General features: G+C 41.4%; 1 protein-coding gene across 5 annotated transcripts in view; it reads left to right on the forward strand.

The window, feature by feature from the left end:
- OSBPL10 (oxysterol binding protein like 10) overlaps window positions 1-13,870 on the forward strand; it is a 73,034-nt gene that overhangs the window by 42,531 nt on the left and 16,633 nt on the right. For 2 of the 5 annotated variants that reach the window (XM_082193378.1, XM_082193382.1), the window contains exons 7-8: window positions 1,212-1,304; window positions 11,341-11,487. In XM_082193378.1, coding sequence (XP_082049504.1) covers window positions 1,212-1,304; window positions 11,341-11,487 — 240 coding nt within the window. The remainder of the gene's footprint in view (window positions 1-1,211; window positions 1,305-11,340; window positions 11,488-13,870) is intronic. The other 3 variants (XM_082193380.1, XM_082193381.1, XM_082193379.1) reach the window with 2 other exon arrangements.

The raw sequence follows: 13,870 nt of genomic DNA on the forward strand, positions 1-13,870 counted from the left end.
TAGGTCATTGTCTTACTAAGGAACTTGCCTGACTGGTTTGGCAACCTTCTCTACTAGAGTCTAACATTCATGGAATATACAAGATCCCAAGAATTGGAAGGGGTTTAGGGCATCATTGAGACTGAAACACCCCACCCCACCCCCTAACATTATATTTAAAACTGCTTCACTTTCCATACACACATGCCACCTTGTTAGATTCTCATTGTATTTTTTCAAAGAGATAGCAGACTGTTTGAGAGGCTTTGTGGCTTCTGTCCCAAGTGCAGAATATAGCATTGATTGCAACGTTTGTTGCTTCGTGTTCTCAGCGTGCTTTTGACTTTGCAATATCTGGCAAGCGAGCTTACATAGATCCTGAAAAGGAGGATCTCTATGGCTGGATGCTGCTTCTTCCTGGAGTGTTGGCATGGCGCTTGAGTATTTACAGGCAGATTTCGTCTAGTAATTGGCTTTCCTCTGACTTCTGTTGGGGTGTGTTGCTGTAAATTGCATCTCTCTTAATTAGAGTTCATGAACTGTCTGGGAGGGGCGGGGGGGGGAGAGTTTTGGCTGACATCCAAAATATATATTGCAAGTGCCTAAATAAAATGAGGTTTGACTTGTCTCTTGAAACAGAACGAACCATTTAATGCTACCCCTGACGAAACAGACTGACACGGCTAGATATTACCAATAGTAAATAATAATGCTCCTTTTTGCCCCCTCATACCAGTAGTTTAGCGTTTCCCAAACTTGGGTCTCCAGCTGTTTTTGGACTACAATGCCCATCATCTCTAGCTAGCAAGACCAGCAGTCAAGGATGATGGAAATGGTAGTCCCAAAACAGCTGGAGACCCAGGTTTGGAAAACACTGCTATGGCTGGTAGAATCTGAGTTCTTGATGTCAAGTGGGATTTCTTTTTTAAAATACTCAGTTGAAGGGTTTTATATCTATTACTTTTGTTTCATTCAGCATCTATTCTGAATTTGGGATGTGCTAACATTCCCCCCTGTTTTGTGTGTATTCATACCAGAGGGAGATAGTGGGCTGTGTGTGTGTGTGTATGTATGTATGTATGTGTGTGTGTGTGTGTATGTGTGTGTAACTAGACAAATTATATGGGTTAGCAAATTCCTAGTCTGGAGTGAGATACAAGGTGGCTAAGAGAGGGTTTTTCAAGCTGCCCACAGTTCTGCTTGCTAGGAGTGTGTGTCTTTTGCTCCTCTAGGAAGAAGGAACTCCCAGAAATCGCAGACAGGTTCTCGCTTCCACTGCAGTTTTGGTAAGAGAAGAAATAGCAAGTGTCCAAGCCTTCACACAAGTAATGCAAGACCCCACCTCTCCCCAAGGCCTCTATGCTTGCTGGAGGGGACAAAACATTGATATGAAGGACAGAAGAAGCTTGATTAATGGAGCAATTGGACATTTGTTGCCCTGTTCTTCCAGGGGAGTGTCTGTTAGCAGAATTCATCTTTACTGAATACATTCGACTTATTCCACAGTTCTCACTCAACTCCACAACTTTTCCTGTTCCCCCTCATAAAACTGTTTAATGAATAGGCTGTGATAGGTGTAGCCCAAGGTGCAAAGCTAAGCGAACTTGGGCATGTGTTAGCTGAGTGGCTAACTTGTTGACTCGAGATGATACCATGTGCAGGAGTTTATTCTGAATCTAGGCAAAACTTTGCAAGGTGTGTGTGGGGAGTTCTTTTTCAGATGAGAGCCATTGGAGACTCTCTGATTCTGCTGAACGTGCTCCTCTTATTTGCTTTTAGGGTCGAAATGGGGGGAAAAATCTGTAACCCACACACTCCCATTTTTATCATTGGCTTCTCGGGTCTTGTTTGCTGCCTATTTCGGTTGCTACTTTTGACATCCCTTTGCTTCCATTACTGTACACCTGTACTGTACTGTACACATCCAGCCCTTGTTTCAATGCAGGGGCTGCACCAGTGCCCAGACAGCTTCCCCTGTGTGCTGCCAAATATTGCTACTTGTCAGGATGGGGTGTGTGATTGTGATGAAGAGGAAGGGTGCATTCGGGAGTGTTCATCCCTGTGTACCTTCCCTCCATGGAAATCACTGTTTGGAAGGATGGGGGGGGGGAAACAAAACTCTGATGGGAGGAAGGCGTGTGGGGAGAGTCACCTCTGTACATCTCCTCTCCATGTAAATCTCCGTTGTGTGTGCATGTGTGAATGGCCTAGCTCACTTCAGGCCCCTGGTATGCAGCCTCTTGCCACCAAATGTGGTGCTGAGACGGTGGCGAATAGATCACCCATCCCTGCATTGGTGCCCATAATTCGAATGTTAATCGAGGATCCCATTGTAAACAATGCAATATCAACAGCTGAGGGCGGATGGAGCCCATTCAGAGTGTGGGGCAGTGCTTCGTGAATAGGGGAATACTTTCGACCTCTTCAAGCAAAACCTGATAACCGCCAAACGTGCTACTTTCTAAAGGTGCCAGGATGTTTGTGAAGAGTGCCAGTCCTTTCATTTCAGACCTTCTTTACACAGACTCGAAAAGAATCTTTTTTTATTTGTGCATTGGAAGTGATGGAATTCAATATACTTCAGGCCGTGAGCGAATTAGCCCTGCGGTTCAAATCCCAAGCACCCCTGTCCTGAGCAAGCTGAACTTAATGGCTTATGACTTGCATACATCATTGAGGATCATTGTGACAGCATAGGTGCAACTTGTCCTGTCAGTATCATGTTTCTTTAAGGGACCAGCTCTTTTCCTACCCCAGGTGGGTAGACCATTCTCCTAGGCCTTATCCTTGATCTTGGCTCCTATTTTAATTTCCCCTTGTTGCTCTGCTTCCCGTTCCAGCATTTGTGCTGACTTATAAAAAAACCAAACATGTTTACAATAACCCTCCCGTTTTCCTACTTACTCCTTTCCTCCTAATTTCCTCCTTCCCTACTCATCTCACTGATTTAGTGGATAATTAGCTCCTCACCCAGTATGGAATTTGTGTCTCTCTCCCCTGCTATGATCTTCACAGACCCCAGTTGTCCCCCTACTGCAGACTCGGGCCCTTTCTTAGCCACTTGCTAGCTTTCTCTCTCATCTCCATCCTTCCATCTCCTATAACTTCCTTGTTTTTCGACCTGCCTGGTAGGAACTGCAGGCGCTGCTTTCTTGTTTTCTAGAGTTTAGAAGTTCTACCAATGCTCCAGAGACTCTAACATCATGTGGTACAGTCCTAGTACACCAGAGAGAAAAGATCTAGCCAAGTCCTGTCCCTGATGGTGCTAGTTTTTTTTATGGCATCTTGCTACTCGGGTGCCAGCCCAGGGACCAGTTCATATGCCTCCCAGGTGAGTAGCAAGGTTGTGTTGTGCCGTACTTGAAGCGCATTGCTGCTCTGGCTAGTCTGCTAAAAAGAGTATATTCTGAATGTTTCTATTCAATGCAAGGTGACTTTATATTGGACTTGGATCTTTATGGCATCTTGGTTTATATGAATGATAAAAAATAGTTGCACAAAATAGACATTCCATGGACTCCTGTTGCTAAGCTTGCAGAAATACGCGGACACACACAGGAATTACCTGAGATCGGAATGTTTTCGTTTTGCCTTGCACTTGAAATGAAATGCAAGCTTTTAATGATCCCAAATGGACTAAACGATAAGCGTACCTTGTCAGTGTTGCTTGCACTTACCAGAAAGTGAACAGTTTCAGCTTTGACGAGAGCATGTTCAGTATTACATAGCAAGGCACATTCTCTGTGTGGCAGAGACATTAAAGGATTTCTTACTGTGGCCTGTCTTTTTCCATTATGCTTGATTAAATCCTTTTTAGGCTGCATAGTACTGCAAATGCCTTTAGCCTGTAATGATTCGTACGGCTAAATTAATCTGTTGGCAAAATGCTGCTGTTCTAAGCTTATTTGCTATATCGGACCACCCAAATATGACATCTGACATAATCAATTGGAAAGTCCCAGGTAAGGTATGCTTAGCTCAAATGATTAAATGTACAATTACACTAAAAGTAGAATTAAATGACATTAAGCCCACTGCAGCAGCATTGACAGAAATGACTTATTCCAATCTAACTAATCTTGATTTTTATAGCTTGCTGCAACAGACATTGTGCACGCAAGTAAAATCTCCCTGGTAAACCTGTTTGCGTACATATTTTATACTGTAGCAAATGCCTTTTAAGCCAAAGCTTCTGCCTTTATTTTCTCTTGGGAGTGGAACACCCTGGATAAGATGTGTGTTTTGCACAATCTCTCCAATAAAAACAGGAAATGCATATCTCCCTGTAACTATATTATAGTTGCATAAGCTTGGAGCCTAATGTTTTGCTAACTTGTTGAGTTATACTCACCCAACTTCCATGAGGGCTGCTCCCCTTCCATGAACAGTAACTCCTTCCTTTCACAAAGTTAAGATCCAATCCATAACTCTAATTTTCATCAGATTCTTGGGATTTTTTATGTGGCATATGCATATCAGGGTTTGGCAAAAGGTGGATGTGGCCCTCTGACTACTGACCAATTCATAGTGAACTGTTTAATTCTGGATTGTTATTTTTTTGCAAAGAACACTGGACTGGGTAGAAATTTAAGGCTGATCTGTTAAGGTTCTGAGTATTCACTCCTGTTTGCAAATTTCAAAAACCTGCAGCGGACCATGGGGATTCTAGTATTGTCAGGTTTTTTTTAACTAGACCCAGCAATATTAGCTGCAGCAACAATTTTAAGTTTCTTTCTTTCTTTCTTTCTTTCTTTCTTTCTTTCTTTCTTTCTTTTCAATTAAGGCCAAACCTATAAGGGCCACTGCTTGCTTTGATTCACATCAACTCCATTTGGTGCTGGCCTGTTTCTTGCTTATTTGATACCAACTCTGATTAAGATGCGTTGTCCTTGAGATTTGCCATGTGTTCAAAACGAACATTGTAATTAGTTTTGATCTTTCTCTCTTTGCCATCCCAGCATTGCCAAATGTTATTGGCCAGGATCCAAAGAGGTACTTTAGGTGCATCCAAGCCTTGAGCATATCCGTGTGGAATATTTGACTTGAACACCAGACACCCATATCAGAAACTGCTTTTGAAAAGTCTCCTTAGTTTTTAAAAAACGAGTTTGCCATGTTTCACAGAAATCTGCTGCTTGAGAAATAGAAGCTATTAGCCCTTACCTTTCCCTGAAAGAGTAGAACAAGGCAGGTTTGCTTTTTGGGGGAGATTCTGGCCATAATCAAGAAACCACGAAATTTTAATTGCAGGCTTACACTGTGTTGTATGTTTATACCCTGGTGGACATTGATACTAAATTTCAAGGAAACGGCCCATTTTAACACATAGTTACATGCAGAATTTAGGGGACTAGACTTGCTTGGCTGAACTGCCTCCCCCTCTCCCCCTTTTTGGCCGCTCTAGAATGTGTTGTTGTCTATTGTTTTCATTTGTTCAAGTTTAATACTGGTGCAAAATGCTGGAAGGAAACTTAAATAGAATTGAGAGCATAATATATCATATATTTGAATTCGGCCACCAGCATTGTTCATTAGAAGAATGCTAAAAAGGGGATCAGAATCCATTTTGTATGAGTGATAAATATACAATCTATTATTATAGTTGTCTAAACGTTTTAGTGTCATAGAATCATAGAATCATAGAGTTGGAAGAGACCACAAGGGCCATCGAGTCCAACCCCCTGCTAAGCAGGAAACACCATCAGAGCACTCCTGACATATGGTTGTCAAGCCTCTGCTTAAAGACCTCCAAAGTAGGAGACTCCACCACACTCCTTGGCAGCAAATTCCACTGTCAAACAGCTCTTACTGTCAACTTACAAAAAGAAGATAAAGGCTAACTGAAGATCTTTACACTTAGAAAACTTTGAATTGGGCCCCATTAAATGAAGGATTGGGGAACCTGTGGCCGTTCAGAATTTATTTATTTATTTGATTATATTACTCCCATTATCCCTGGCTATTGGCCATGCTGTTGGCCTAGTAATTACATGCAAGTAATTACAATTAGAAGCAAAATCCTCTTTTAAAAAACAAACATTGCCTCAGGTGTGTGTTTTGGGGCTGTGAGTGGTATTTGTTCACTTGGAGGTAAAATTGAACTCTGTAGGGCTTACTTCTGAGGAAACACTTCTAGGGTTGTGCCGTCGCTGTCTGATATGAGTTTAACAGGATCTTAATGAGTTGGTTTCTCTTTGGGAGCGCAACACACAGCCATTGACCATGTGCTTTGACAAATTCAATAGGTCATACTGCCTGATCGTTACTTAGAGCAAGGACAGAGTACATTAAAACTATCAATAATTTCCCTCTCTATAGAACATAATAGTAAATTGATCAGTCACTTACTGGAGTGTCCTCTGGAAAAGGTGACATTATACTGATAATCATTGTGATGTTTTTCTGTACACACTAATACAGTGTTCAGGATAAACACAGTGAGCTGTGGGTTGGTAGACATCACTGCAACTAATCTAGCTTAAATTAATGCATCAAACACCATTTAGTGGCTGTGGAAGAAGTTTCTGAAATCTGGTTATATATAACTTGCTTAGTTTTAGCTTTGTATTTTTTTTTTTAAAAAGAGGAATACTACCTTTTATGTAAGAATCATTCCCCATTCAAGGTCACTAATATGCAATTATATAGATTTATTATGTAGTACATAATAAATGCAGGTGGTGCTGTGGTCTAAACCACAGAGACTAGGGCTTGCTGATCAGAAGGTCGGTGGTTCGAATCCCCATTACGGGGTGAGCTCCTGCTGCTCAGTCCCTGCTCTTGCCCACCTAGCAGTTCGAAAGCACGTAAAAGTGCAAGTAGATAAATAGGTACTGCTCTGGCGCGAAGGTAAACGGCGTTTCCATGCGCTGCTCTGGTTTGCCAGAAGCGACTTAGTCGTGCTGGCCACATGACCCAGAAGCTGTCTGCGGACAAACGCCGGCTCCCTCGGCCTATAGAGCGAGATGAGTGCGCAACCCCAGAGTCATCCATGACTGGACCTAACGGTCAGGGTACCTTTACCTCTACTCTCTCTCTCTATAATATATATATATATATATATATATATATATATATATATATATATATATGCTTTCGTAGATTTTCACGGGTACAGGAATGCAGGTTTTGGTGTCTTCGGGTGTCTTCCCGTGTAAGAGTCGGGGTGTCTGTGCGACGTTTCGACGAGGTCTCACTCGTCATCTTCAGGCTGGTGCTTTCGGCTTCTTGTTACTGGAACAGAGCAGAATCTGGTGTTTGAGTTCCTATAAATACTCTTGAGGGGTGTGGTGTATAGCCTCCAACGTTCTGGGCAGAGAGGAAGTTCCTAGATTAGTGTGCCTCTTCTTCTTTTGTTCCTTAATTACTTGAGGGATATCTTGAGTGATTTCATGAGTGATATTCTGAATACCACTGGGTGGGTCATTAAGTGTAGATTAGTTGCTAAAGCTTTTGTGTCTTGACCTCTTGAGCTTGTGAAGAGTTTTTCTGAGAAGATGGCTGTGCTGCATTTAGTTGTGCTCTGGCTTGGCTTCGTGTATATTCAGAATATCACTCATGAAATCACTCAAGATATCCCTCAAGTAATTAAGGAACAAAAGAAGAAGAGGCACACTAATCTAGGAACTTCCTCTCTGCCCAGAACGTTGGAGGCTATACACCACACCCCTCAACAGTATTTATAGGAACTCAAACACCAGATTCTGCTCTGTTCCAGTAACAAGAAGCCGAAAGCACCAGCCTGAAGATGACGAGTGAGACCTCGTCGAAACGTCGCACAGACACCCCGACTCTTACACGGGAAGACACCCGAAGACACCAAAACCTGCATATATATATATATATATATATATATATGCTTTCGTAGATTTTCACGGGTACAGGAATGCAGGTTTTGGTGTCTTCGGGTGTCTTCCCGTGTAAGAGTCGGGGTGTCTGTGCGACGTTTCGACGAGGTCTCACTCGTCATCTTCAGGCTGGTGCTTTCGGCTTCTTGTTACTGGAACAGAGCAGTAACAAGAAGCCGAAAGCACCAGCCTGAAGATGACGAGTGAGACCTCGTCGAAACGTCGCACAGACACCCCGACTCTTACACGGGAAGACACCCGAAGACACCAAAACCTGCATATATATATATATATATATATATATATATAAATTTAATTCATCAGAAGCCTCACAGGTTTGTGCTTAGGTGCATATTTTTCATGATTAATTCGTTGGATACAGACTATGGCTGCACACACAAGTTTGTGGGGACAGTTAATGTATGAAGTGGCTCTCGACTGATGGCTTTATATGCATTTTCCTAAACCAGGCATAGGCCCTGCAATTCCCACCATCCCTAGCTAACAGGACCAGTGGTCAGGATGATGGGAATTGTAGTCCCAAACACCTGGAGGGCCGGAGTTTGCCTTTGCCTGCCCTAAACTCATCTTCATTGGCAGCAACTCACATTTCATTCATATAAACCAGGCTTCCTCAACCTCGGCCCTCCAGATGTTTTTGGCCTACAACTCCCATGACCCCTAGCTAGCAGGACCAGTGGTCAGGGATGATGGGAATTGTAGTCTCAAAACATCTGGAGGGGTGAGGTTGAGGAAGCCTGATATAAACCTTATCGGGTGAGAGTGTGTGTGTGTGTGTGGATGATTTTGTAACCCTTTCTCCTTTAATTCTAATAAACTTCTAGCAAAATTGCAAGATGCTTCTTATAATCTGGCATAGGGTAGCTCTTCCGCCTCTGCAGAGGCGCTTGGAATCTGACATCTTGTTTTAAAAAAGAAAGAACGAAAGCCCTCTGTAATAGGGATTTTTTTAAAAAAACAACAACACAAAAACATCTGCTAGCTGAAATCCGTCCCTGTTCTCAGCACTGAACAAGATGCTCTTTTTGTAAGGTTAGCTCCCGTGCCCAGAGGGGAAGAGACCCAGGGCCCCCGCAGAACAGCATCATTTCTCCTGTTGTAAGCGATTTGTAGTTTAAGCTCGCTGATCCCGCGTCACATGACTGGGACGGTAGGCAGCAGATTCGTGCTGAATTGACATCATGCTTTTCAAATTCAGTGGAAATTAAAAAGGAGGTGGGGGCAGAGCAGAGAGGGGAGGCTTCTCCTGACTCTTCCTGGTACTACTAATTCCTAGCTCCAGCTCGCCTGTTATTAAAGGAGCTAGGCAGCAGCCACGGAAAACAGCAGCGCTGTTACGTAGCTCAGGACGCTCAATGAGGTCGAGCTGGATGATAAACAAACCCGCAGTAGAAACATCCTCTGTAAGTTTTGAAGCTCCATTAATAAGTTCGTTCTGTCTTCTCCTCTCCCCTTTGCAAGTTTAACTCTGGGCAGAATATTAGTTTACACCCAAGTATAAAATTGCAGCGTTAGGTTGTGCGCAGTGCTCACTTTTAAATCCCGTTGAAATTGAAGCCACTCGTTCAAGTTATCAAGTACGGTAAAATAACCGTACGAAAGAATATTGTTCCCTTGGTTTTTAACGTCTTGGGGGGGGGGACAGTTGCTGTTTTACTCTTTCAGAGCTACTGCAATCTACAAAGCTTAAATGGATATAGCTAATGTGGTTAATGCAGTGCTGTCTTTGAAGGCAGCGTTACAGCTACTCTTCTAATGGAATTATATTGCCAGATAAAGCTGTATATGTTGCTTGGAGAGCAAGGATATTTTAATGCATTGTTTTGGAAGGTATTGAGGGGTCTGAGCGATTTTTCCTCTGTAACTTGCTTATATAATGATGCCTAATGTAGATCAGAGAACCCTCTGTGTTTTTGACTACTAGAAAGTTACTGAACTTCAGTAAGTAGCTTTTGGGAGGTAAAAAGAAATGGATTCAGTTTTGTGTGAAGTCACAAAGATTCAGTAAAACATGTTATTTTCTTCTGGACCTTAAATTCTCTGATCTGTTCCTTTTCTTTCAGTTCCCTCCTCATACCAAGAGAGCAACTCCCTTCTCACACTGCTTCTTATAACTGCTAAAAATTATTTATTGGTTCATTTCGTAGTTACTGCTATGGAACTATTGCTGAGCTTTTATGAAATGAAATATAAATGAGGCAAGATTTCCCATGGTGTCTAGTTTATACCAAAGCAGTAGTATAGCCTCAAGAAATACCTGGCCTAACCCAAATGATTCATTTCCTGAAACTCCTTGAGTTGTGGCCAACTAAGTTCTGTTATGGTTGCCATATGTCCGGAATTTCATGGACATAGCTGGGATTTGGTTGCTGGAAACAGTGTCTGCGAGGAAATCACTGAAGTGTCTGGGAAAATCCAGACGTATGGCAACCCATGACAGAAGTGCAGATTTGGGTGAATTTCATTAAAAATAGCTCAAAAACGTCATTTTTGAAAAAGTTTTTTTTGGGGGGGGCGGGGGAGCTCAACAACTTTGGCCTAAATAAATAAAATAAACATAAAATAAAATAAAAAGCTCAACAACTTAAAAAGCTCATCAACTTTTGTGTCTGGATTACCCCTTTTTGAAATATGGTAACCCTACTTCTGCTCCAGGTTTTCCCATTGCAATTAATGGACCATATCTCTTATTTTCAGTGGGTATACTTTTGAGTAGAACAAACTGTGCATGCAACCTCCTGAAAACAAGAAATACCTTTATCTTAGTAAATTTGGAATCCTGTTACTTTTAGTTAAAAGGCTTTGGATTATTGCATTTTTGACGAGGAATCCTTTAGTTGCTCCTCCTCCTCCTCCTCTTCTTGTTCTTCTTCTTGAATAAGTACAGGAGTTGGTATTTGAAACACTCATCAATATGTCTGAAAAATGAACACATTGTGTGCAATGTTGCCATAACCTTTAACACCAGAAATCAGAGCATCCTGAATATCACAGCCTTGTTATTGACAGATGCGTAGTCTTAAAATAGTGAATGAACCGTTTGTTTTTGTCTATTTCAACCAATCTTGAAATATTTAGCTAGCTGATTCTTTATTTGACCCCTAGCCCTTCAAATGATTATATCCTTCTCTGACATACTAGGTGATAGTAGAACATTTGTCCTGCTGTGTAGCATCCAAAATTTTCAGTGAGTAAGATGTCAATATCTTTTTTAAAAAATGAAAGTGGTGCCTTCATAGTATATGCTCAGATTCATTCTGCAAACTCCTTATGGCTTGTCCAACTCCTCAGCACTGTGGATTTGGTAATTGTTCATAACTTACTGAAGATTATGCTAGTCAGTTAGCAATGTTGACTATTTGGAAATAATCTGGTGTTCTAAGAGATCCCTGTAATTAAGCTCATATGAATTCACTCCATATTGTTCTTTGTTGTGTTCAGCTGGTGATACTGATTATATATTTTTCCTCTCTCCTTTCCACCCTGAAACCAGTGTTCCACTCGTGACTTGATCCTAGTTGAAGATGAGGTGACAGATACTGAAGATAATGAAGAAGAAGATATAGGAGTCCTGGAAGATCAGCGCAGTGTAATTCTTCACCTCATCTCACAACTCAAACTTGGAATGGACCTAACTAGGGTATGCATCTCCTCTTCCTCCAACCAACAAAGCCTTCTTTAAGAGTCACATGCTATTAAACAGGCAGTCTCATTGGACTTTGCCGCAAACCTCTCCACAAAATCTGCTATGGCAACATTTTTTTCCAAGTGTTGCCTCCCTTAATGAGTGTAAGGAATTTGATCTGCTTTACAAAAAGCGGACAGTGTGTTGCCTTTTCGTGGGAGGTTTTGCAGTTCAATCTGACTCATATTATGCACTTTGACACCGTTTCTTACGACTGAAAATACTGAAGCTTCCAGCTTCTTCATGGGCAAAATCAGGAGGAGAAGTAAAAGCAGGGGTGAGGCTACCCCTTTTTTGCGGAGGGGGCAAGGCTTTCACTGATCTATCAGCAGCCCTCTAGGAGCCGTATTTAAAGTGAGTATGGCTGAAGTAGATGGGGTCAGTTTTAAATTTTGTTAAGAGACACATTTTGAAGGTCATTGAGGCATCATTGAATTGTTTCAGGAACCCATCCCGCAGGAGAATTTTTAAAATATATATATAAATTTTTATTAGGTTTTTTTTAACATACCATTTTCAACATTAATTAAACATATTTTTACATCTTATTCAATTTTTTTGACTTCCATCAGTCCTGAAAATTTCCCAATCTAATCTCTTAGTATGCATTTCTTATTTTCCCTGTTACATTTAAAACTCATAACCAATATCTCTACTCTTTATCTACTTTGTAGCACTTCATATATTCCTCCTTTCAAAACGTCTTGTAGTCCTACTAGCGTAATTTGCTGGTTACAGTTGCTTTTCAAATAGTTCATATACTTCTTCCAATCTTCTGCAAATCTCTGGTCCCGCAGGTTTCGAATCCTTCCTGTCATTTTGTCCAATTCTGCATAGTCCATTATTTTCGTCTGCCATTCTTCTTTTGTTGGAATTTCTTCTTGTTTCCATTTCTGGGCTAACAACCGCAGGAGAATTTTTATTATTTTTTAAATGCACACATTTGAGGGACCTTGGAAAGTCACAAAGCTTACAGTATCATGGCAGGGGGCAGTCAGTCAGTGTTTCTTTTTAAATTGAATTTTAAATAACTGGGATGCAAAAAAATTTGGTACCATGGCATAACAGTGAGGGGTGACTGGGATAGGAGCAGCCAGTTGTCGTTGTTGTTTTTAACGACAAGCCTAAAGGGACCTCACATGTTAACCACACCTGAAGTATGCAGATGATACCTAACTCTATTACATCTGGAACCATGTGTGGCCATGTAGGTATTGGTGTTTGGTCGTTGGTGGTAGTCGGCAGAGAGCCATTACGTTGATTCCTTGTAAGATGGGAGTTGGCAGGTGGTTCTGCGAATGGGGGCCTGTTTGTTTGTTTGTCTGTTCCAGATAGGCCGCACTCCTTCTGAAGAACAGGCGCATAATCTTGGGGGGGGGGGGCAGCGATGTTTCTGAAAGCCAAGTTGCTGAAATGGCTGTGAGCATCTTCTGGCAGCTTGGGATGGTGTGCTGGCTTCTGTGGTTCGTGGACAGGGATCAGTTGGTCATCAAACCTGAATTACTGCAAAGTGAAGACCTTCTCCTTCCCCATGAGTAGTCTGTAAAGACCAGAACAGTCTTTCATGTTTGTGTTGGGGACCCCATGCCTTGGAAGCGGAAGCAAGTGAGGCATCGGTGACCAATCTTAATTACTGACTACCATATCCAACCAAAATCTGTTGACCACGCAAGGCTAAATTATTTAATTTTAATCATTCTTTTTATAACATGTTAGAAAACAAAATTGCCTCTAATAGTTGTCAAACACAGTAACCGGTGACATGGCTAATATACAAGTGTCCACACTTTTGAGGAAATGTTCCACATCCCTATATGTAAATAATGAAGAGTATTTAGCCTGTGAAATATAGCAGGAGTACTGCAAAAAGCTCTCATTATATTGGGTTGTCGTCTTGAGTGTATGTTGTTTTTCTGAACATGGGAAGGTCAAAAAACCACTGACTTTGATTGGTGTCGTAACCTAATACACTGAGAGAGTACTTTCCTGAATAATGCATGAAAAGAAAATGGTTCCTCAGCTTGACCTCGTAGACCAAATGAAAGTATAAAGGGCAGCTGAAGCAGAGGCATTAGTGAAATATGTGTTTTCCCTGTGAATTAAATGTATTGGCAATCATGGGACAGAATATTATTAAATATTCATTTGCATGTTTGAGGACATTGTGGAGAACTTTTCAGTCAGAATGGTTATCTAAGGATGATGCCAGAATGAATAAATATGGCTAAGTGAAATTCTTTTAGAATTCTCTTCCTTGGTAACAATGGAAGGATCTGTGTTGTATTTTAGAAAAATATTTATTGGGTTTCAGCATTTTAGGTACATAGCCGAAATAAAA

This window comes from Podarcis vaucheri (genome assembly GCF_965113315.1).
Source record: "Podarcis vaucheri genome assembly, chromosome: 12".
In the NCBI taxonomy this organism is placed as follows: Eukaryota; Metazoa; Chordata; class Lepidosauria; order Squamata; family Lacertidae; genus Podarcis; species Podarcis vaucheri.